The sequence below is a fragment of the Rhinopithecus roxellana genome, chromosome 5 (assembly GCF_007565055.1).
Source record: "Rhinopithecus roxellana isolate Shanxi Qingling chromosome 5, ASM756505v1, whole genome shotgun sequence".
NCBI lineage: Eukaryota > Metazoa > Chordata > Mammalia > Primates > Cercopithecidae > Rhinopithecus > Rhinopithecus roxellana.
Window position 1 is genome coordinate 38,060,618 of NC_044553.1, and position 26,150 is coordinate 38,086,767.

A 26,150-nucleotide genomic window follows, 5' to 3' on the forward strand; every position below is an offset into this window, starting at 1 on the left:
AGAATAAATAAATTAATAACCAATGTATAAATATCTCTTTCTTTGTAAATTAAGGTAATGAGCCAGTATTTTGAAATCATCTGACCCATAATCTTTCAAAGTAAATACTCGAAAATTCAGATTGTCTTGTTTAAATTTCATTTTTTGTCTTCAGGGAGATTATACGAAGAAAAGCTGTTCTGGCATTATACAAATTCCATCTCATTGCTCCTAATCAAGTACAACATATTCATATTAAGTTTCGGAAAGCACTTTGTGACAGAGATGTTGGGGTCATGGCTGCCTCCTTGCATATATATCTTAGAATGATTAAGGTAAGTTGGAAATTTTAGCAAGTACTGAGTAGTTAACATTAGAAAAATACAATTACGGGATTAAAAAGAAACATATTTTGGTAAAATGCTTAGTTAGTGTTTTATAATTTTATTATTGACCTTTGATGTAGTAATTTTGCAAGTTGTTGAGAGCGTGAGTTGTAGGCACATTATGGAATTTTTTTTTTTAATGCCTAAAATTTTTTAATGTTACTAAACAGGTGTGAAAAAATGGTAGCAATGGAAGTTGTCTTAAGTTTTCAGATTTGTGTTTTTCAAGCAGTAATTCTCTTTTATATATAGCTTCATGGGATGCATACCATTTTATAGAAATGAGGGGAACCAGTGGGGGTTGTGCAAGCTATAGATTGTAGTGTTGACGCCATATATTGATACTGTGTCATATGAGGAAAGAGGGTTGAATGTTATGCTAAAACAGTTTTCTAAATGGCGATGATGGGTTTATACTAATTCATCCTTAGTATATTGCCTGAAACCATTTGTGTTCAAATATACATACTTGTAAGAGATTTCATGGCACCTACTATAACAAAATAAAATATGCTATTGAACTCATTTAAAGTTATATTGTTTCTTATGTATTGTGTTCTCAAATAGTACAGTTTAAATAGATGTTCAATATTAAATTTTATTTTTTCCCTAACATTTACTAAAATTTGAAAGAGCTTTATTTCCCTTCCAAAAATTTTCCCTTGATACATAATACAAATTAGAATAAAGAATCTAATGTTCCTTTTAAGGAGTGTGGATCTACTTTCCCCAGTCCAAGAGATTACTCAGATAGATAATCAAGGCACACTCCTTCAGAAACAAGTATTTTTAGGTACTGTGTGGCTAATTAATTTTTAATTGGCAGGCACACTGATTTTGGGGACTTTTTTTTTTTTTTTGAGATGGAGTTTCGCTTTTGTTGGCCAGGCTGGAGTGCAATGGCACGATCTCAGCTTACCACAACCTCCACCTCCCGGGTTCAAGCGATTCTCCTGCCTCAGCCTCCTGAGTAGCTGGGATTATAGGCATTTTGTGCCACCACGCCCAGCTAATTTTGTATTTTTGGGAGAGTCAAGGTTTCACCATGTTGGTCAGGCTGGTCTCGAACTCCCGACCTCAGGTGATCTGCCGGCCTCGGCCTCCTAGAGTGCTGGGATTCCAGGTGTGAGCCACTGTGTCCGGCCGATTTTGGGGACTTTTAATGTTTAAGTAGTCTTGGCTGTGCTCTTCTACCCAGAACACATTTTTTTTTTTTTTTTTTTTTGGGTGGAGTTTTGCTCTTGTTGCCCAGGCTGGAGTGCAGTGGCATCATCTTGGCTTACCGCAACCTCCAGCTCCGGGGTTCAAGCAGTTCTCCTGCCTCAGCCTCCCGAGTAGCTGGGATTACAGGCATGCACCACCATGCCTGGCTAATTTCGTATTTTTAGTAGAGAGGATTTCTCCATGTTGGTCAGGCTGGTTTCAAACTCCCAACCTCAGGTGATCCACCGATCTCGTCCTCCAGAAGTGCTGGGATTACAGGTGTGAGCCACTGTGCTTGGCCCCAGAATGAATTTAACTCATTTACATGTGAAGTCTTTTGGAAACAGAGTTCAGAGATTGCAAACAGGCCTTGATTTTCATCCAAAGCAGAGGTATTACTGTCCTTTTGCTGTATGCCAGTTCTTTTCACTTTTTGTTGTAATTGCTGGTATTGGCTGTTAAGGATTCTAAGATGTAACTATAAGAATTTTGAAATGTGATTAAACTGTATGTGGGAAAAAGTAGGGAGTGGTGGAAGCTTTTCTGGGATGATTCAGCTTTGGGTTGGTTAGCCAGAGGAATTTTATCATGGAAGATATTATACATATTAGGGCACGGTTTCATTAAATGTGAACATAAACTTAAGCATGTATTAAGTTAGGTTCTATATGACATTTCAACCAGGTCTATTTCTGTTTAATAAGATGTTATTATTAACAGAAAGTTTTTTTTGGGGGGGATGTAGGAGAATTCGTCTGGATATAAAGACTTGACTGGGAGTTTTGTAACCATTTTGAAGCAAGTAGTTGGAGGAAAACTCCCAGTAGATTTCAATTACCACAGTGTCCCAGCACCATGGTTACAAATTCAGCTCTTGAGAATACTAGGACTTCTAGGAAAAGATGATCAAAGGTAAACTATTCCCAGTAAGTTTGCTTAATGACCCCATACCAGATGATAAGCTTAGACTTTAGTAACCTAGAGGTTTAATGATAAACCAGATTCTTCCAATGTTTAATTGGCTTAATAGTGATAAAATAGGCCATTGTAAGAACCACATAAATGCTTTCAGGTTGCTGGGATAATCCTGGCTCTCTCTTCATCCTAATTTTACCTATCATGAAAGGTACCCATGAAGCGCCATCTCCTCTGTGAAACTTTCGTAATTGTTCTTGTTCAGGGGTTGGGAAACTTTCTCTGCAAAGGGCCGGATAAATATTTTAGGCGGCCAGGCGTGGTGGCTCACGCTTGTAATCCCAGCACTTTGGGAGGCTGAGGCGGGCGGATCACAAGGTCAGGAGTTTGAGACCAGCCTGACCAACATGGTGAAACCCTGTCTCTACTAAAAATACAAAAATTAGTTGGACATAGTGGCACACGCCTGTAGTCCTAGCTACTCAGGAGGCTGAGGCAGGAGAATCACTTGAACCCAGGAGGTGGACGTTGCAGTGAACTGAGATCGTGCCACTGCACTCCACCCTGGGCGACGGAGTGATACTCTGTCTCAAAATAATAATAAATAAATAAATATTTTAGGCTTTGTGGGCCATATGTTGTTTTTTGCATCTATTCGACTCTGCTATTATAGCATGAAAGCAGCTACAGATAGAAAATAAATGAATGAAGAAGGCTGTATTCCAAAAAAAAAAACCTTTTTATGGACATTAAAACTTGAATCTCAGATCAGCACATCATGAAGTATTATTCTTTTAATTTTTTTTTTCCAACTATTTCAAAATGTAAAATCTCTTCTTAGCTTGAAGCCATACAAAACCAGGCATCTGGCCAGATTAGGCCTGCGGGCTGTAGTTTGCCAACCCTTACTCTAGCTGGGTGTGAGTGCTTCACCTTTTTAATTCATTTATCCGAATTATTCTTTTAGCAAATAACTTAAACTTTTCATGTGTATCTTTCCAACTATATATATATATATATATATATATATATACTTTCAATTTTGCCTTTTTTTTTTTGTTTTTGAGACTATGTCTTGCTCTGTTGCCCAGGCCGGAGTGTAGTGGTGTGACCTTGGCTCACTGCAACTTCCGCCTCCTGGATTCAAGAGATTTTCCCATCTCAGTTTCCCAAGGAGCTGGATTACAGGTGCATGCCACCATGCCCGGCTGATTTTTGTATTTTTAGTAGAAATGGGTGTCACCATGTTGGCCAGGCTGGTCTCGAGCTCCTGACCTCAGATGATCTGCCCTCCTCAGCCTCCCAAAGTGCTGGGATTACAGGTGTGAGCCACCTCCTCGGCCTCAATTTTGCCATACTTTTTCAAACTTAGACACTTTCAAATTTCCAAGGACAGTACAGGGATCTCCCTTATATCCTGCACCTAGATTCATCAATTTATTTTCATTTGTTCTATCATTCTGATTCTCTGTGTGTGTGCATGTGTGTATGCATTTGCATGTGCACATACATATTATTTTTATTTAAAAAAACTATTTCCAACTTGCTTGAGAGCAAGTCCCTTGAGTTCCCTTGAGAGCAAGGACCTTGGCTACAGTTCCTGATATGTTTCTGTTTTAAGAAAGTATTTGCTAATCAGTGTTCTGATTTTATGAATATTGTTCCCTTTTATATAGTAGGGTACCTTTGTATTGTAATTCTTTAGCCTAGCTTTACAAAGGGACCATTCTCCAGGCTTTTGCTCCTAGAAATCAACTTAGTGTCAGAATCCATTTGCCTGTGAGCTTCTGACTAGCACTAATTGGGCTATATCACTCTTGGTATTACAGTGTTACTTTTTTCTGTTTATGAATCTCAACTCCTGATTGAAACCTGCAGTGAAAATGTAAGGTGATGGAGCATACACACACATTAGAAATGATTGTCTTAATTATATTTTATTTTGTATCATGCCAGCCTATGCTAATGTGGAGCTCTAGTTGGAGTTACTGGAATTATGTTTTAAAATCATGAATTTTATGTGAATGTATCAGATCTTACTGGTCTAAAAAGACTTACTGCCATCCACTGTTATCAGGAAGTAACTTGGGAGGCATTTAGTGAATTTATTAAATTCATTAACTCACTATCTTCCTTTTTCTTGCCTTCGTGGATAAATTTGTATAATAATATATACAAAGATAAGTAAGCTAGTCCTTAACCTTCACTGCCCTCAGGTGACTAGTAATTAGGCTCAGTCATGAATAGAGTGGAACATTCTTATAATGTTATGGAACATTAGAATGTTTTCTCCTTTTCTGTATCAACTCTAATGAGATTTTATTTTAACGTAAATCTTACGTTTTGTCAGACATTATTAGCTCAATGTGGCAAAGTAAAAATTTAAGTTATAACTGTTTCTAAAATATTTAATTGAAAAAACCCATTTACTGGAAAAATCTGTTGTATTTGTGGTCTTTTATATCTATTCGAATATTTTCTTGTGTTTTGTAGCTTTGTGCTTCTTAGATTATTAAGATTTATCTTGATCTTGTTCACAAATGTTTCTTTATTTCATGTGGTTAAGACTCATGCCAGACATTGGCTTTTAAAATTGAGGAACTAGGCTATAATCTAGGTATAATATTACCAATTTTTTGGGGGGGGCAGGGAAGGATTGGTAATGTCTACTGTATGGTTATCTTCTGAGGAAGAAATGCTTATACAGTAAAACGAAGGATTTTAGAATGTGGTTCTGGATTCCTAATTATTGGATATTTATACTTCAGTCAAGACAGAATGAAAGTACGTGCACTTAGCATTGAACTTTCTAGCTGTATATTTGGAAAAAAAGACATTTTCTGAAAGATGTAATTAATTTATATAGTCCCAAATTATTTTGATATTTTCATTTATTTTATGGCACTGTTTCTCTGCAAGACCACTGTATGTATCCTATGTTGCTGGTGTTTTTTTTCCTATTAGTGCTTTTTGAATTTGTAAAACATACAAAATACCAGCTGAGAAGCTATAGTTTTTCACATTGGCCTCTTGGAGAGGACATTTCTCTAACAAGCGTGGAGGCAGAGTGCTAGGGCACTAGCGCACTAGCGCACGTTTTTTTTTTGCACAGTATCTTCCTCATCAGTTATTGTTACTGTAATCAGTGACCATAAAGACATGTGAATGGTCCAAACCTATTCATTCCACAAAATATCTTTTTTTATATTTAATGTAAATGTAAGTAAAAATTTTCTTTCTGAAGAACCTAGTTGCTGTTCAAGGAAAGACTAGTATTTGAAAATTTTTTAACAGTGTCTGATTAAAATACAGTTAATATACTATCTGAAATATGAATATATGAAGTGTTACTGTAGTAATTTAGAAATACTCTGTTGAAAGAAAATTATAAAATATACTCTGTTCAACCAAATAAAAACTTGGTTTGTAAACTAGGCATAGTGAGGAAAGAGTTGGTTGACATATATATCTCATTGGTTAACTAGTCAACTTTGATAAAGTAGGAAGTTCAGCTCCTGAAAAACCTTTTAAGAAGTGAAATTTCCATAACTTTATCATAAAATGAATTTCTTTCACTTCTCTTCTGTAGCTCCTCAGTTTTAAAGAGAAGTTTGAAAAACTGTGTTTTATTGGGTTAGAGTACTATAATTCTACTGCAAATAAAATATCTTTTAAACAGGACAAGTGAATTAATGTATGATGTTCTTGATGAATCCTTACGAAGAGCCGAGTTAAATCACAATGTCACATATGGTAGGTAATATATGTAAATGTTACTCTAATGACTAATAATTTTTTTTAGTATTACAGTTAAATCTGTGTTAGAATGCTATAAATTCCGATAGAACTTTATACATTTATTTTAAGATAGTTCTGTGGATTATTATTTTTTCAAGGTAAGCATTTAACTACTGATAGATAAGAGTAATTTGAACTCATGGCATGTTCTAAATGTTGACCTAAGTTTATTATTGTAATTGTCTCTATTGAAAACACATATCAAGTATCAATTTTTTAATTGATTTTTTTCAATTATCTAATTGACTGTGAAGATAACTCCATAGATTTGTTCCATATTTGGTAAAAATTTACAGTATTCGAAGACAGTTCTTAAATAAATCAATCAGCTAGTCAGATATTTTATTAAATTTCTGTTGTCAGGACTTATGCAAGGTACTTAGAATACAGCAGTGAATAAAACATTATCATGGGGCTTATAAACTAGATGGATGGATAGGGATAGGTGTTGTTAATGTTACAAAAGAGAATTGCAGGGCGTGGTGGGAGAATATAGCAGCTAGTCTTAGGTGAAGGGAAGAATAAAGAAGGTTGTCCTGAGAAAGTAATATTTAAGAAGACATCTGAAGGATAAATAGGATATAGACAGGAATATATAGATGTAGAATAATAGTTTACTATTTTGTGAAGAGACAATAAATTGTTACATACAATTTAAAAATTAGTAATAGGAGATAAGAGTAAGTTGGGGGAAGGGGGTAGAAAACTGAGAAAGTAGCCAAGAAAACTTCCAATTTTAACAGCCAGAGGGAGGAGCTATTCTTTTTGATCAGCCTGAGAAAGCTCAGTGAGGAAATTGAGATATTTGGAGCTATTTAAAAGGTAGAACAGTTTGAATTTTGCATGCTCTGGAGGACAGCAGTAGAAGAGACACTGAGAGATGTAACTCAAATGAGAAGTCATTTCAATCTGGTAAAACATCATGAAGTAGGAGATGAAGAGCATTACTTTTTCTTTGAGATAAGGGTAACCTGTGGACCATTAAGAACAATGGTTGTAGAAGCGTAGGTTAGACCAGAGGACAGGAATTGAACTGGTTTAACTGAAATAAAAGGTGCTTGACAAAGATGCAGTACAAATAAGGAAAAAGGATTGTGTGTATGAGATTAATACAAGAAAAATAATGCACATGGTAGTGAATTGGGGTGGTAAACTTTGAAGGATAGATTTATGTTTTGCATATATGAATGGTAATTAAGGTAATAAGGATGCTTTATTAATTTGTTCAACCAGCATTTATAGCGTGCCTGTGAAACAAAAACTTGATTGTGTTTTAAACTAGGTGTGGATTGAGGAAAGAGTTGATGACTTATATATTTCTCCATGTTAAGTGTGGGAGGTAAAGGGAAGAATAAGGTAGACACAGGCCTTGTCCTTATGTGTATATAGTGTAGTAAACAGTAGATATTATATAGGTTCCTGCTATGCAGTGAGAATAAGGGGCCACAGATATGGATGACCCTTATTGAAGCAGGTGATTTTCTGAGAGAAGATCTAGAAAAGTGTCAGAATTTTTCCAGTAAGTTAAAGTAAGTTAAAATGTTTTGTTTGTGATATAACCAGTGTCCAGGATAAGGGTTTGAAAGTCTTTCAAGAAATTCTACTTAAAATTCAGTTAAAAATCTTTTTTTTTCCTTGCAGAAAGTTTTTTTTTTTTTTAAATGACATTTCAACTTTAATTTTTTTATTTTTTTGAATAGGCAATATATGCACATAGGTCAAAATTCAAAAGGTACAAAAGGGTGTACAATGAACAGTAAGTGTCCTTTCCACCCTTATCACCCACTGCCCAGTTCCCTTTCCTGGGGATAACCACTGGAAAGTTACCTGTTCATTTTGATTTGGAGAATACTATATACCTGAGGAAATATTTTTTAATATTTTCCAGTACGACTGTTTTATTAAGATTGCTTGGCCAGGCACGGTGGCTCACGCCTGTAATCCCGGCACTTTGGGAGGCCGAGGTGGGCAGATCACGAGGTCAGGAGTTCACGACCAGCCTGGCCAATATGGTGAAACCCCATCTCTACTAAAAATACAAACATTAGCTGGGCATGGTGGCGCGTTCCTGTAATCCCAGCTACTCGGGAGGCTGAGGCAGGAGAATCGCTTAAACCGGGACCAAGAGGTGGAGGTTGCAGTAAGCCGAGATCATGCCGTTGCACTGTAGCCTGTGCTACAGAGTGAGACTCCATCTCAAAAAAAAAAAAAAAAAGAGATTACTTGAACCAACACCAACAGTTTGTTTCTTTGCAGGCTCTTGATCCAGTGTTTCATCTTGCTACAGAAACCTTATAGTTCCTGTTGTTTCATTTCCTTTGTTTAGCTTTTCATTGCTATGCTTTTCCCTGTGTCTGTATTGATAGAGCTTACAACTTATATTGATTATATCAGTGGTAGAGTATTCGCTAGCAATCCTGATATAGATATTTTACCCCTTAAGAATATTAATTTTAATTGTAAACTTTATAAGGGCAGGGACTGTGTCTCTCTTATTTACCAGCATATCTCAGTAGCTGGCACTGTGTTAATAAGTAATTTGCTTTAATTGAATTAAAGGAAGAAAAAGTTATTTACTTTATCAGTTATCTAAGTGGGTTTCAGTATTAATACTTTCTATATCATATTTTTATGGAAGCTGTATTACAATTTAGTGTCTAATCAAGAAATAAATTACATTAAAGACATTTATTGAATATCTGCTATGTGCTAGGCATTGTATAAAGTGGTGTATAGGATATGAAGAAGTATACTATGTAACCTTTGTCTTTAAGAAATTTACAATATAGTGGAAAGATAACTTGTTCTTGAAAGCTTAATAACAGTGTAAGGCAGAATGTGAAGGGATAGTTCAGGGAAATAAGTATTGTAGGAGTTCCTGGGAAGTAGAGATCATTAAGGACCTGAGGGCACAGATAGGGATTTATTGACCTGATAGGACCCTGAAAGGTAGATAAGATTTAGCTAGGCAGAAGGGAGGTTGAAGGGGCTTTTAGGTGGAGGGAACTTGAGAGAAGGTATAGACATGGGGCTATTCAAAAACAGTTTCAGAAACAATGTCTCACCAGTCAGAAAGGAAAATGTATGGTGGGGAGCAGTGGAAAGGCCGTATTGTGGAGGACCTCTCACAATAGCCAGATTTGTAAATCTGGAGGTATGGAAGGTTTTTGGGTAGGGTACTGATAACATGAGAATGTCATTTTTAGTAAATTAGTAAATTGAGAGAATTATATAAAATGGAGTACAGGGGACAAAGACCATCAAAAGTATGTAGATAGAAGTACTTTTCCATTTTTTTTTTCTCACTAACTTCACCTAAAACCCTTGGATAGTGTGTATAAGAAACATAAGACTCGAGAACAAGTCAGGCTGGTTAGAGACCTCAGGACACAAGGAAAGAAACAGACATGGTGGTGCGTACCCTGGGTTTTCTTTTTGCCTCAGGTACCCCAGACTGGGTACTGAAGAGCCAGCAGTCTGGAAATATCAACAGACACAGACAAAAACACCCCAAGAAAAGCCTGCCCTCTCTCACCAAAGGACCAACAAGAAAAGGGAAATTAGCACAGTAGAAAACTTTTAGACGATAACCCCTCTATTCCATCCAAGCACAGGAGAAAACTGTGGAGCCATCCCCTCCAGCAAAGACTGAGTGAAAAACCAAGATGTCCATCCTCACCAGGTATAATGAGGTGCCCCAACACACCCTCCCTGACCCCCCACTAGAGTGGTGACAGAAGCCCAAGAGGAAGCTGGAATTTCACTGATGCCAGGTGATAAGGAAGGCCCCTTCCTTACACTGTCAGTGGAGGTGACTTGGGAAGTCTGGATTTTTCCCATCTGGGAGTAGGGAGTAATGAGGTACTTTTTCCCTCTGCGGCCAAGGTTCGGAGGTGTGGGTGTTAGAGAAAGCCTGGTGGACAGTCAGAACTTCCATCCCTGATCAGCAATAATGAGGCCACTCCCTCATAGTATCACTGGAGGCCACAAGGGGAGCAGTGATGAGGTACCCCTCTCTCCCCCAGGCAGGGCAGAATCGGTAGATACTTCCTCCAGCAATAACCTTTCCATCCCCAGGTATCAAAGGCGACAGAGTAGAGAGCCTGGATTCCATTCCCATTGGGTGATACCCCCTCTCTGCTGCCAGAATAATGTCAGTAGATACTTATTTAACTTAATTAAGGTGAGAGTAAACTATTCTGAGGGATAAGGTGTCAGAAGAACTTCACATTTTGTTTGAGCATACATAATCCAACCCAAAATATCTATGATGAAAATGCAGTGTCATGAATGGTAGAACATTATTAATTTTTAATTTAGTAATATATACTTTGCAGTATTTTAATTAGTACCAAGAGAGTAACCAAGAGTACTGAAGAGTAACCAAGTTCCATGTTGTATTTTTAGGTATAGAAACCCTCAGTTGAGGCCGGGCGCGGTGGCTCATGCCTGTAATCCCAGCACATTGGGAGGCTGAGTTGAGCAGATCACTTGAGATCAGGAGTTCAAAACCAGCCTGGCCAACATGGTGGAACCCTGTCTCTACTAAAAATACAAAAATTAGCCGGGCATGTTGGTGCATGCTTGTACTGCCAGCTACTTGGGAGGCCAAGGCAGGAGAATCACTTGAACCTGGGGGGTGGAGGTTGCAGACTACATCTCAAAAAAAAAAAAAAGAAATTCTCAGTTGTATTTTACTTCACCACCACAGAGAGGAGACAGCAGAGTGACTGCTCTTTCAATTATGAACTTATGAACAGGTATTTGTAGAGTTGGAGAATAAAATGACTTAGATCTAGGTGAGAAAATAATTTTAAAATCCATTAAATTAATTTTCAGCTCAATTACGCCTAAGGAGACTAATAATAAGTGCACTTTTTGAACTATTATTTTTTTCCCATTTGGTATCCCAGAAACTTTATGAGCATCTAAATATAAATGTTTAAATTTTGGATGGGTAATGGCAGGCTTGGAATTAAAACAATTTAATCCCAAGAGAGTTCTTATTGGTAAGAAACCATAATGAAAAATGTGTCAGTTATGATGGAAAATGGAATATCATCATTTGAAATCTTAGGACTGTCATGGTAGTTCACAATTCAGCAAACTTTTTCTGAAAAGAGGGCCAGATAGTAAATATTTTAGGCTTTGCAGGTCATGGAGATTTCTGTTGCATATTCTCCTTTGTTTTTTATTTTGTTTTTTACAGCCTTTTAAAAATGTAAAAATCATTCTTTAGTTCACAGGCCTATAAAAATAGGATGAAAGCTGGATTTAGTGGCAGTTTAAAAATAGGCTGAAGGCTGGATTTAGTGGCAATTTCTCCATTCCTGCCTTATCTTATTAGTCAATTGACTAAGTTCCTCTTTGTTCAGTTTGTCTAGTTCATGAATCATAAAGACAACTTTTTTCACAGCACAGAGTAAAGACATTTTAAAGCATAGCATCTGAATATACAAAGTCTCTTCAGGTTCAGCTAACTTACTCTGTAGTTTTTCCTTTAAAGGCAGTTATTTTCCTAAAGAATAATTAATATTTCTGATTTCTTATTTTTTTCTGTCTCTGTTATGGAAGAGGTTTTAAATTTTTTTTTTGTCTTTTCTTTCCATGTAAATTTGAGAAAAAGGAAGAGGTTTATAGAGGTTTTTTCCACAAAATTTATTTGTGCATTAATTGGTAGGCAACATAGTGTAAAAAACAGCTAGCTGAATATTCAGAATATATTTTGTACATAAAGAGAATGTCTGGTTATGTTTTAAGCTTTTAGAAATAGAGAAGGAGTGATTGTATTAGGACACTTGATATGCTTCAACTTGTACTAGAACAGTTTTTAAGTGTTGATTCTGTACCTTCACTGTGTCACACTTCTGTTACTGTGATTCCGTGGAACGTATAGGACTTAATGGCCTCTCAGTGATTTTTCTTTACCATGGCAAAGCTCCAACTGCTTGTCTCATGCTTTTTCAAATAATTTGAAAATAACTTTAGTGTTCATTTTGATCATTCACTTTGATCATCTGTCATAGTGATGAGACTTTCGACTGTATCAGAAAATCAAATTTGAATGCTGTCAAGATGTCCAGTAGATTATTTTATATGCTTTGAGGTTATTTTAAAGAATAGTTTGAAGATGTATGAGTAGTGACTGTATCTTTGAAATAAATATTGGATCATCCTATACACAATTTTGACATGTAAGTGGTCAAAACTGTTTTTTTTTTTTTTTTTTTTTGAGACGGAGTCTCACGCTGTCACCCAGGCTGGAGTGCTGGAGTGCAGTGGTGCGATATCCACTCACTGCAAGCTCCGCCTCCCGGGATTCACGCCATTCTCCTGCCTCAGCCTCCTGAGTAGCTGGGACTACAGGCACCCGCCACTGCGCCCGGCTAGTTTTTTGTATTTTTTTAGTAGAGACGGGGTTTCACTGTGTTAGCCAGGATGGTCTCGATCTCCTGACCTCGTGATCCACCCGTCTCGGCCTCCCAAAGTGCTGGGATTACAGGCTTGAGCCACCACGCCCGGCCTCAAAACTGTTTGAGAATAAACCATTTTAAAGCATTAAAGGAGTGTGGGAAATATCTTTTTATATAGGAATAATGAATATATTATTCATGTTGCCATTAAAATGTGAGCTCCTTGAGGGCAGGGTCTTTTCTTCCATCTGTTTTGTTCACTGCTATATTCATAGTACTGAAGCCGTGCCTGGCACATAGGAGGTGTTCAGTAAATACTTTTTACGTTAATAAATGCATAATTATTGCCAGTAAATATAATTTTTAAAAAATTATGTTGTGGTAACCTAATCCTAATAACTGTGTAAGCCTGAAAACAGTAGTTAGTGTTTGTTTCTGTGAAAAGTCCATAAATAAGATTTCTGACTAAAATGGACTTTCCAATTCGTTTTATTACAAGTTCTACAGAAATACATTCTTTTGTTATACCTTACCATGATACTTACCATTTCTGCCATTTTTATTTTTCTTTCTCTAGCTATTTTGTTTGAATGCGTGCATACAGTTTATTCTATTTATCCTAAATCGGAATTACTTGAGAAGGCTGCCAAGTGCATTGGAAAATTTGTTCTGTCACCTAAAATAAATCTAAAATATTTAGGTAAGATTATTGGTTCTTTTGACAGATATTACAGAGATAGCTTTTGAAATTTGCTGTGTATTTGTTTCAATTCACTTTGTATAATGTGTCTTTGTTTCTAGGACTGAAGGCTCTTACCTATGTTATCCAACAGGATCCTACTCTGGCTCTTCAACACCAGATGACAATAATTGAATGTTTAGATCATCCTGATCCCATTATTAAAAGAGAGGTAAACTGGTATTTTGAATAGTATATGTGAAGTGTTAAAATTTTTAAACATTTTGTTGGTATTCTGTAGAGAGATTAAAGTGGTGGGCAGTGTGTGTGTATGCTCGTGTGTATATTTTAACTTTTGGATGTATTCAATTCTTTTTTTGTTTTCTGTTTTGAGACAGAATCTCACTTTGTCACCCAGGCTGTAGTGCAGTGGCACGATCTCAGCTCACTGTAACCTCCGCTTCCCGGGTTCAGGTGATTCTCATGCCTCAGCCTCCCGAGTAGCTGGAATTATAGGTGTGTGCCACCACATGTGGCTAATTTTTGTGTTTTTAGTAGAAACGGGGTTTCACCATGTTGGCCAGACCGGTCCTGAAATCCTGACCTCAAGTGATCTGCCTGCGTCGGCCTCCCAAAGTGCTGGGATTACAGGTGTGAGCCACTGCACCCGGCTTATTTAATTATTTTTACTAAAGTTTAAGTAACTTTTCTAAAAAGTACTATGGCAGTGTCCACAGGAATGTCTTTAAATTATTAGTTGAAGGAATTAGGTCTAGTCATCTGTGTGGGTTCATTAATATAATTTCGGTCTGAGCATCGTACCAATAGGAGACCTGAATTCTGGTCCCAGGTTTTCCTATTAGTACAATTTAAAATATACTCCTGTTATTGTACAATTTAAGATGCAGTTGATGTTAATTAGTGATTTCTCATTATTCTCTTTTATATGTATAACATTAACTAATTCCCTACCAAACAGATAGAAATATTGAAAGAATTAATGAAGATATTTATAAAAAGATTTGAACTTCTTGGAAGGAAAGGCTTAATAATAATATCATCATCATATATGTCTGTATATTATATATAACATATATAGCATATACTATATGTTACTTATATATAATATGTATATTATATTATATATATAATCATGTATCACTTATTATAATAATATACTTCTTTCCAACCTTTTCTTTTTGTAAATTTGCTTCAGTGTCTACTTGGGTGTCTATATAAATATTTGTTTTGATTCTTATGGAAGAAATCATTCAATATCGTCATTTAAAATGGTATATGGGACCTAGTTAAGAGTAAAAAATTTTCTTTCTATTTATAAAAATAGCAAAGATTTAAAAAGAATTTAAAAAAAAATTTTAGACTTAGGGAATACATGTGTGGGTTTATTACATGGACATTTGTGTAATGCTGAGATTTGGGTGGCTATCGAACCCATCACCCAAATAGTGAACATGGTACTGAGTAGGTAGTTTTTCAGCTCATTCCTTTCCCCTTCTGCCCTCCCTGTCTGCTTTTGGAGTCCCGAGTGTCTGTTGTTTCATCGTTATGTCCATGTGTACCCATTGTTTAGCTCCCACTTATAAGTGAGAACAAGTGATAGTTGATTTTCTGTTTTTGCATTAATTCACTTAGGATAATGGCTTCCAGCTGCATCCATGTTGCTGCAAAGGATATGATTACATTCTTAAAGAGAATTTACAAAATATCTAAATATCTTAAAAGCAGTGAGCTAAGAATAGGAGAGTTTATTGAGAGAACACTATTGCATTAAACAACTATGATTTTTGAAGATTACAAATTTTAAATTTTAAAAGGGGTTTTTGAAACACATTTAAAAAAATTTGCCTTCATATATATATTTATTTCATATTTTTAGTAGTCTGAAAATTGTTACATGCCTTGGGTCCGGGCAGTTTGCAGATGTACTAATTTCTGTGTGTAGACATCCTAGAAAAATAAAGAAGGCTCCAAGAGACTGTAACAAATAGTTATACAGTCCTTCTACTTTAACAGATACAGAGCATGCATTTCCTTTGTATAGTTGAGTACTAAGTTGAACAAAGTTGACTTAGGTACAGTTTTTTTCTTATTGCTATATGGTAGTCCCCACTTGTTTATGGAAATATGTTCTAATACCCCCAGTGGATGCCTGAAACCACAGATAGTATTGAATCATATATATATTTATATATTTTCTTTTTTTTTTTTTTTTTTTTTTTTGAGGCGGAGTCTCGCTCTGTCGCCCAGGCTGGAGTGCAGTGGCTCGATCTCGGCTCACTGCAAGCTCCGCCTCCCGGGTTTCCGCCATTCTCCTGCCTCAGCCTCCCGAGTAGCTGGAACTACAGGCGCCGGCCACCGCGCCTGGCAAATTTTTTGTATTTTTAGTAGAGACGGGGTTTCACCATGGTCTCGATCTCCTGACCTTGTGATCCGCCCGCCTCGGCCTCCCAAAGTGCTGGGATTACAGGCGTGAGCCACCGCGCCCAGCCGGGTATTTATATATTTTCAATCTGATAACCAAGATGGCTACTTAATAACTAATGGGCTGGTAGCATATACAGTGTGGGTACAAAGGGATGATTCATGTCCCAGATGGAGTAGGATGGTGCAAGATTTTATCATGCTGCTTAGAAAGGCATGCAGTTTAAAATGTATGAATTATTGATTTCTGGAATTTTCCACTTAATATTTTTTGGACTCTGTTTGTGGGTAACTGAAACCATGGGAAGCAAAACCACAGATAGGGGGTTTGTAATATTATTGTATTTAATAATTATACTTGCACTTAAAAATAAGAGTCACAGGGAAAATAGGTGACTTTTAAAATTATGAAGGTTGATCTGTTTGATCCCTTACCTGCAGTGAGATGAGTGATTTGAATTCTTTGAGGAGATACTGAGTATCCTTGGTGCCCAAAGAAGGCACTAAAGTACTGTCTTCTCAGTGCTGTTATCACTTCTAACCTCTATCAAATGATACGGCGAGAACTTTGGTCCTTGGATGTTTGGTGATCTGTAGCTTGGGGTAGGATTCCCTTTTACCAGGTTTTATTACCTCTCTTATATACAGGAAGAGAGAAGGTGAGAAGGAGCTACCAAATCTGAACAGAAAAGACCTCTGGCAATACAGTTTATAACACCAAACCCCATGCAGTTCTGGAAATGCTATATTTCATGGTCTTAGAATAGGAGATAAATTTGATGTATATTATCTAAAGCTATATAACATAATTTGGAGTCCATAGGGAGCATGTCTGAAGCAGCTCCATAAATTGAAAGCTGTTGATGGGGTGGCCTATGTATTTTTAGATTTAAGTGGCGTTACACATTAACTGAAACAGTTTAAAAAAAAGTCGAGCAGTGGGCAGAACTCCTAGCAAAGAGCTCATGGAGTCCCGCCGAAAGAGCAACCAAGATGAAGATGATACCGAGCCAGAATGTGGACAATTATGTCCGTGAAACCAAGTTGGACTTCCAGAGAGTTCCAAGAAACTATGATCTTACCTTACATCCTTAGGTCCCACAAGAATATGTAAGAGCTTTAAATGCTACCAAAATGGAGTGAGTATTTGCAAAACCATTCCTTGCTTTGCTGGATGGTCACCAAGATGGAGTCAGTTGCCTTGGCAAAGCATCCAAAGAACCTGGCTACTGTCCTTTCTGGGGCGTGTGATGGAGAGGTTAGAATTTGGAACTTGACTCATCAGAAATGTATCCGTACAATACAAGCACATGAAGGCTTTGTATAAGGAACATGTACTCACTCTTGTGGGACTTCTTTTTTCACCGTTGGTGATGATAAAACTGTGAAACAGTGGAAAAAGAATGGACTAGGCTATGGAGATGAGGAAGAGCCATTACGTACAACATTAGGAAAGACAGTGTATACTGGGATTGAGCATCACTGGAAAGAAGCTGTTTTTGCCACATGTGGACAGCAAGTAGACGTTTAGGATAAACAAAGAACTAATCCTATATCTTCAATGACCTGGGGATTTGACAGTGTAAGTAGTGTTAAATTTAACCCAATTGAGACTTGGGAAGTTGTGCGTCTGACAGGAATATAGTACTGTACGATATGAGGCAAGCTGCTCTTTTGAAAAGTTATCTTAGATATGAAAACAAATACAATCTGTTGGAGCCCTATGGAAGCTTTCATTTTTACAGCAGCAAATGAAGATTATAACTTACATACTTTTGATATATGTGCACTGGACACTCCTTTAATATTCCATATGGATCATATATCTGCAGTGCTTGACATGCAGTACTCTCCCACTGGGAAAGAGTTTTTGTCTGCTAGTTTCAATAAAGCTATTTGAATCTTTCCTACAGACAAAAGTCAAAGCAGGAAGGTATATCACACAAAGCGAATGCAACGTGTTATCTGTATAAAATGGACTTCTGATAGCAAGTATATTATGTGTGGATCTGATGAAATGAACATTTGCCTGTGGAAAGCTAATGCTTCTGAAAAATTCGGTATGCTTACATCACGAGAAAAAGCAGCCAAGGATTATAACTAGAAATTGAAGGAGAAATTTCAGCATCATCCTCATATAAAACGTATAGCTCGTCATCGACATCTACCAAAATCTATCTACAGCCAGATTCAGGAACAGTGCATCATGAAAGAAGCTCGTCAGAGAAAGGAAGTTAATCGTATTAAACACAGCAAGCCTGGATCTGTGCCAATTGTGTCAGAGAAGAAGAAGCACGTAGGGGCAGTTGTAAAATAATTGATATTCCTAACAATCCTGATGTATAATTATTTGTTACTTTTGATTTGAGAACTCTACAAATAAAAGTGCTGGGACTAGATTAATTGCATACATTTTAGTTATATGTGTAGAGCTTTACTGTTACTCCTTTTAGCTGCCCTGAAAAATGATCCTTAAAGGCGGCCTAGTTGATAAGACTAACTGTTTTATCCTTAATCTGCATTCTTCTTTCATTGAAGAATACAGTATTTGCAACTAACTCATTTTTTCCTGTTTTAATTACAGATATACTTACTTTCTCTCTGATTTGTTGTTGTAGACACTGCACATTCAAATTGACATTTAAGACCAAACATCTCTTATATTATCTTTAATATATTACTTTGAATAATGATTACAATGATGTTTCTTCCTATGATTCCACATAACATTTAGAAGAATGATGTCAACTTTTTATAACTGAATGTATTTCTAGTGCTTTACTTATATTTGGCTTTTTGACTCTTACAAAACAATCAGCCTGCATTTATATAACTTTTATAAATAATATAATTTGGGTCGAGTTAAGATAATAAAACTTTCTTTCACATTGAAAAAAAAATCTTTGAAAATATGTTATCCTTTGTGCTTGAAGTCCTGGCTATAAGGATTGAAAAATTAGAACCCTAAATATACTGAGCAAGTTTGACAAATATGTGGAAATTATCTTGCAGCTAATATTGCTGATCCAAAAACACCAATAAATGATGCCTTCTCAGTATCGCCTTTGGACTTACTGATTTCTGAGAGTTATATTTTCAAAACCTTAATCTAGAGCTGTGGAAAGCCATGCAAATGGGAACTTACTCTGGTATTGGTCTTCCTTCATCTTATTTGAAGCAGCAAGAGGTATATTCCTCAGCACTTAGAAAGCAGCTATAGCAACTGGACACTGTGGCACACCTGTAATCCCAGCACTTTGGGAGGCCAAGGTGGGCGGATCACCTGAGGTCAGGAGTTCGAGACCAGCCTGGCCAACATGGTGAAACCCCATCTCTACTAAAAATACAAAAATTAGCCAGTCTTGGTGGCAAGCTGAGATTGTGCCACTATACTCCAGCCTGGGCTACAGAGCGAGACTCCATCTCAAGAAAAAAAAAAAAAAAAAAAAGAAAAGAAGGAAAGCTACAGGCCAGGCACAGTGGCTCATGCCTGTAATCCCAACACTTTGGGAGGCCAAGGTGGGAGGATCACTTGAGCCCAGGAGTTCAAGACCAGCCTGGGCAACATGGTCGAACCCCATCTCTACACAATACGAAAAACTTAGCTGGGCATGGTGGCATGTGCCTGTAGTCCCACCTATTTGGAAGGCTGAGGTGGGAGGATTGCTTGAGCCCAGGAGGTGGAGGTTGCATTGAGCTGAGATTGTACCACTACACTCCAGCCTGGGTGACAGAGCAAGACCTTGTCTCAAAAAAAAAAATTCCATCTTCTTCTTCCTTGATGACTAAGATTTTGAACTAGGCTTTGTTAGGCTTTGGAGCATTTGAGCCACCAGCCTTTGTCCATCCAAACAAAAGCTGTTTGCCTGTCTTCTGTTGTTTGGGAAATAGTCTGCTGTCTTCTGTAGCATGGGAAATAGTTTCCAAGACTAGATTTATACACACATACATACACTTGCATATATACACCCCCATAGGTGTAGGTAATGTATATTTAAGGGTTGTTATGTTTTTAGAAAATATATATCTGTTGTATTTGAACTTTTAAGTCTCTAAGTGTTCTGTCATGTAAAGATGCCAGATTGTGATTATCTCAATGGAAAGCTTATAGATATTGGAATTGATAAGTCATTTTTTGACAATAGTTTTACCTTTCTTAAGCTTTTCATTGAAATTTGCATTTCTTACCTGTTAACTGGCTACCCAGTAGATCTCCATAAAAGTAGAAGAATCAACTGTATGATCAACTTTTATGTTACTGTACTCATTGGTGTTATGCATAGTTTTATAATGTTTTTAATTTCTCTTCTTTAAATAGACTCTGGAACTTCTTTACAGAATTACTAATGCACAGAATGTAACAGTTATTGTCCAGAAAATGCTTGAATATTTACATCAGAGCAAAGAAGAGTATGTCATCGTCAATTTGGTCGGCAAAATAGCAGAGCTGGCTGAGAAATATCCTTTTATTTGGACCATGAGTCTTAAAATAGTAACACGGTGACTTTAAGATGATTGGTATAGATATGGTCACTTGAAGTTGAGTTCAGAGACCTAGCAATACTTTTTATTCCTGATTTTCAAGCCTCTTGTCAGAAAAAGGGATTTGTGTAGACCTCTTAGGAGATGGCTTTTTTTTTTTTTTTTTTTCTGATTTCTTTTATTCATGTTGTCAGTATTTTGAGCAGGAAGATAGAGGAACCTTTATCCTCTTTATTCCTTTTTCAGTCCTGCCTCGTCTCTACTTCTATCTTGATTTCTTTTCTGAGTAAAAGTTCTTGTGTTTTGGGGAAAGCGGAGGGTGTGTGGGAGTGGTCAGGATGCTAAAGTTATCCTTTATTGTTTTATGCTGGAAATTGTCACAATTAAGTAGTTGGGAACTCTATTAACATGTTACTCTTCTTCATGTTTGTTTCTTGAAAGTCAGAAGAACTTTACAGGTCATAAGGATATTCCATTCATTAAAAAACATTACTGTTTAGGCCGGGCGTGGTGGCTCACGCCTGTAATCCCAGCACTTTGGGAGGTCGAGGCGGGCGGATCACCTGAGATCGGGAGTTTAAGACCAGCCTGACTGACATGGAGAAACCTCATCTCTACTAAAAATACAAAATTAGCTGGGCGTGGTGGTGCATGCCTGTAATCCCAGCTACTAGGGAGGTTGAGGCAGAAGAATCGCTTGAACCTGGGTTGCAGTGAGCCGCGATTGCACCATTCTACTCCAACCTGGGCAACAAGAGTGAAACTCCATCTCAAAAAAAAAAAACAAAACAAAAAAAAAGTGAAAAAAGTTACTGTTTAATTATAAAAAAGAGTGAGTGAATACTGTTAATGATATTATATTGGAAATTGCTTAAGTCTAGTTTTGTCCTAGTCAGTACTATAACTCTGGCCAGCAGAATGATAGAACTTTAGAACTGATGAGGAAGAGATTAAAAAAGAGGCTGAGCACCTATAATCCCAGCACTTTGGGAGGCGGGGGCAGGAGGATTGCCTGAGCTCAGGCGTTCACGACCAGCCTGGGCAACACAGTGAAACCCTGTCTCTACTAAAATACAAAAAAAATTAGCTGGTGTGGTGGCATGCACCTGTAGTCCCAGCTACTCGGGAGGCCGAGGCAGGAGAATTGCTTGAACCCAGGAGGCGGAGTTCACAGTGAGCCAAGATCGCACCGCTGCACTTCAGCCTGGGCGACAGAGCAAGACTCTGTCTCAAAAAAAGAAAAAAAAAAAGGAAAAGAAAAGAACAGATGCTAAACGATTTGTTCAAGTAGACATACCACAATATTTAGCTTCTTTGAAGTGAATTATATTCTTTTTTGAAGACTATAATTTTCCATTATTTGCATCTAGTTAGCTGGTTTGTTTCTTTCAGTTATTTCACATTTATTTATTGGATGACTGTTTTGTGCAAGTGTGGTGCTAAAGTGACAAACTCAGTTTATGAAGTTTATTAAATAAGCTTTTACTGAGTACCCATTTTACATAAAACTGGGGTATAACAATTTATGGCAGAGGTTAAAGGTAAAAATGCCATACTAGGATGAATTGGGGTTATTATTTTAAAGGTTGCTACAGAAGGATAATTTTAATAAGTAGCATTTGGAAGTGTACTTGTTCTTAACACTGTGGACACATATGCTCCTGATAATGCGTGGTTTATTCAGACAATGAATGCTGTGTTTTCAGTAGGAGGAGATGTAATGCATCCTGATATTCCCAATAACTTTCTGAGACTACTAGCAGAAGGTTGGTAGACTATTACATTCTGTAAAGTAAACATTTTAAAGTTAAATGTTTTTATTACAGAGTCCTTAGATAAGTTTGTGGAAATTAAAATGGTGTATCAATTTCTTTGTAGGTTTTGATGATGAAACAGAAGATCAGCAATTAAGACTCTATGCAGTTCAGTCTTACCTCACTTTACTAGATATGGAAAATGTGTTCTATCCACAGAGATTTCTTCAAGTTATGAGTTGGGTGAGCAAAGTACATTAAATCATATAATTTTTAAAACATTTTTTATACAAACCAAATGTTAACATATTTCCTTCAGAAACTATTCACCTCTACTCAGCTAATTCCTTCAGCTGTCAGTTTTTCAAATGACCACCATCTATCACTTAACTATTCTCTGTTTTTTCTCTCTGCCATCTCACTTGTCTGGTCTTTTACTTGTCTCTTTGTGTTTACAGTGTTTTGTTGTGTTTTTTATGTGCGTCTGTGTTTGAATATTTGAATACTCATTTATCTCTACTATATTAGTTTTTTAAAAAATTATAATCCATAAATTATTTTAACCAAATAGAAAGAGGTTCATCTTTAAGAGGCATTTTCTAGGTACCAGGCACAGTGCTGAATACTTATATTATTAACTTTTTTTCTTCTTCTTTTTTATTTTATTTTATTTTTTAAGTTCTAGGGTACATGTGCAGGATGTGTAGGTTTGTTACATAGGTAAACGTGTGCCATGGTGGTTTGCTGCATCTGTCAACACATCACCTAGGTATTAAGCCTAGCACACATTAGCTCTTTTTCCTAAAGCTCTCCACCCCCACCACCCTCCCTGATAGGTCCTGGTTTGTGTTGTTCCCTTCCCTGTGTCCTGTGTTCTCATTGTTCAGCTCCCACTTATAAGTGAGAACATGTGGTGTGGTTTTCTGTTCCTGTGTTAGTTTGCTAAGAATAATGGGTTCCCAGCTTCACCCGTGTCTCTGCAAAGGACATGATCTTATTCCTTTTTATGGCTGTATAGTATTCCATGGTGTATATGTACTACATTTTCTTTATCTAGTCTATCATTGATAGGCTATCTGTGCTATATTAGTTTTCTTATGCTGTATAACAATGTTACCACAAACTTAGTGGCTTAAGACAATACAAATTCATTATCTCATAGTTTCTGTGAGTCAGGAGTCCATGCATGGCTTAGCTGGATTCTCTGCTTAGGGTCTCACAGAATTGCAGTTGAAGTGTTGGCACCTTGCAATCATCTGAAGCTTGACTGGTAAATAATTCACTTTCAAGCTCATGTGTGGTTGTCAGAATTCATTTTCTTGTGGCTGAGTTTTTGTGACTGAGGGTTTCACTTTCATACTGTCAACTGTCAGCTGTCCTTAGCTGCTAGAGCTGCTTTCAGTTTCTTGCCATGTGGCCTACCAACAGGGCCACCTGCTTCATCAAAGCCAGTAGTGGAGATTTTTTTTTTTCAAGACAAAGGTCACAATTTTATGTAATATAATCACATGTAATTGCATACAGCTCATCACCTTTATGTATTCTTTCTTGTGCACATAGGTGAGTGTTTCTTTAGGGGAGATTTAGAGAAGTGATATGGTATGCACATTTTAATATTTTATAGAATTGCCAAATGTCAGCATGTTAGCTTAAATTTTCCCCAGATTTTTACTTAAATTTTTTCTTTTCTCATCTGCAGAAAAGTTCAAAGACTGAGATAATAAAATATACTTTTTATTTAGCTTTTTCAGTTAAAAAAAATTTTTTTTTTTGAAACAGAGTCTTGTTCTGTCGCCAGGCTGGAGTACAGTGGCATGATCTCGGCTCACTGTAACCTCTGCCTCCTGGGTTCAAGCGATTCTCCTGTCTCAGCCTCCTGAGTCGCTGGGATTGCAGGCGCACGCCACCACTCCTGGCTAATTTTTGTATTTATAGCAGAGATGGGGTTTTGCCATGTTGGCCAGGCTGATCTTGAACTCTCAACCTCAGGTGATCCACCTGCCTCAGCTTCCCAAAGTGCTGGGATTACAGGTGTGAGCCACCGCACCAGACCCAGTTAAATATTTTTAACTACATTTGTTTTACTATATCTGCATCTATAGGTATATCTAGGTCTACCTATATACAGTTTGTTTTGCTGAGCTGTTTAGAATTGAATTGCAGACATTGTGGCACTTCACCCCTAAAACCTCAACGTGAATCTTCTATGAATGACATAACTATAAAACTGTTATCATACCTAAGAAGTGTAAAGAGGCCAGGTGCAGTGGCTCATGCCTGTAATCCCAGCACTTTGGGAGGCTGAGGCGGGCAAATCACGAGGTCAGGAGATCGAGACCATCCTGGCCAACATGGTAACACCCCGTCTCTACTAAAAATACAAAAAATTAGCCAGGCGTGGTGGAATGCGCCTGTAGTCCCAGCTACTCGGGAGGCTGTGGCAGGAGAATCGCTTGAACTCAGGAGGTGGAGGTTGCAGTGAACTGAGATCGCGCCACTGCACTCCAGCCTGGGCGACAGAGCAAGACTCTGTCTCAAAAAAAAAAAAAAAATTGTGATTTGAGGATCACAAATTGCCTTTACTTATGTCTCTTTAGCCTTTTTAAATTTGTAATGAACCCCACTTTCTTTTGGTTTTTATGACTGATTTTTTTGTTTGTTTTGGATGACTGCTGTTCACTTATAGAAGGTCCTACATTCTGGATATCTGATTATTTTTGTTCAGGTTAAACATTTTTAGTGAGAATACTGCATAGGCAATGTTGTGTATTTCCTACTGTATCATATCAGGATATATATAATGTCAGTTTGCCCACTTATTGGTGATTGTAAGTTTAGAAGTTTGGGTTAAGATGGTGGCCTGGCGCGGTGGCTCATGCCTGTGATCCCAGCACTTTGGGAGGCGGGAGGATTGCTTGAAGCCAGAGTTTGAGATCAGCTTGGCCAACAAAGTGAGACCCAGTCTCTACCAAATGGAGAAAAGAAAAGAAGGTGACCTCCAGATCTTTACATTGTAAAGGTATCTTTCCTTTTTGTAATTTATAACTAATTTGTGAGGTGATTCTATCAGGCTGTGCAAATATCTTTTCCTCATTTATCTTCAATGGCTTTAGTGTTGATGATCCTTCCTGAATTGATTATTTGTTTTTGTGGCGATTAGTTTTTTTGGTCCATGAATGTGGCATGTCACTCCACTTAATTTAGATTGTCTTTTCTTTCTTTCTACAGCGTACAGGTCGTGTACAGTAGGTCCCCTTATCTGTTGTTTTGCTTTCTGCAGTTTTAGTTACCTGTGGCCAGTCATGGTCTGAAAATATTAAATGGAAAATTCCAGAAATCAACAATTTATAAGTTTTAAATTATGTGTTGTCCTGAGTAGCATGATGAAATCTTGAGCCATCCCACTTCATCCTGCTCTGCCCCACCTGGGACCTGAATCATTCTTTGTCCAGTGTATCCATGCTGTATACACTACCTGCCTGTTAGTCACTTAGTAGCTTTCTAGGTTTTCAGATGAACTGTAGCATTATTGCAGTGCTTATATTGTAGTAACCTTTATTTACTTAATCATGGTCCCACAGCACAAGAGTTGTGATGCTGGCAATTTGGATATGCCAAAGAGAAGCTATAAAAATGGTTCCTTTAGGTGAAAAGGTGAAAGTTCTTGACTTAATGAGGAAAGAAACATATGCTGAGGTTGTAAAATTCTACAGTAAGAAGGGAAATTGTCTCTGTGAAATTGTAAAGAAGGAAAAAAAAATCCTGTTAGTTTTGCTGTCATACCTTACACTACAAAAGTTATGGTCACAGTGCATGGTGAGATCTTAGTTAAGATGGAGAAGGCATTAAATTTGTGAGTGTAAGACATGATCAGAAGCATTTTCCAATTGATGGCAGTTGGGTTCAGTACTATTTTCGGATTCAGGCATCCACAGGGAGTCCTGAAACCAATTCCCTTTAGATGCAGAGGGCCAACTGTATATACAAATACAATAGCTTTTGTATTTTGAGCTTGTAATCTACAGTCTTGCTGAACTAACTTAATAGTTCTAGGAGTGTTCTTGTAGATTTCTTGAGACTTCGTTAAGAATTTTATCTA

General features: G+C 37.2%; 1 protein-coding gene and 1 pseudogene across 3 annotated transcripts in view; both read left to right on the top strand.

The window, feature by feature from the left end:
• AP4E1 (adaptor related protein complex 4 subunit epsilon 1) overlaps nucleotides 1–26,150 on the top strand; it is a 109,478-nt gene that overhangs the window by 16,195 nt on the left and 67,133 nt on the right. For all 3 annotated transcript variants that reach the window (XR_004057373.1, XM_010356599.2, XM_030930985.1), the window contains exons 6-13: nucleotides 155–314; nucleotides 2,314–2,480; nucleotides 6,163–6,236; nucleotides 13,272–13,394; nucleotides 13,496–13,605; nucleotides 20,134–20,273; nucleotides 21,951–22,063; nucleotides 22,176–22,294. Coding sequence is in view for 2 of the 3 variants with exons in the window: in XM_010356599.2 (XP_010354901.1) it covers nucleotides 155–314; nucleotides 2,314–2,480; nucleotides 6,163–6,236; nucleotides 13,272–13,394; nucleotides 13,496–13,605; nucleotides 20,134–20,273; nucleotides 21,951–22,063; nucleotides 22,176–22,294 (1,006 nt within the window). In the remaining variant the exon portion in view is untranslated. The remainder of the gene's footprint in view (nucleotides 1–154; nucleotides 315–2,313; nucleotides 2,481–6,162; nucleotides 6,237–13,271; nucleotides 13,395–13,495; nucleotides 13,606–20,133; nucleotides 20,274–21,950; nucleotides 22,064–22,175; nucleotides 22,295–26,150) is intronic.
• LOC104656920 lies at nucleotides 15,289–18,139 on the top strand (annotated as a pseudogene).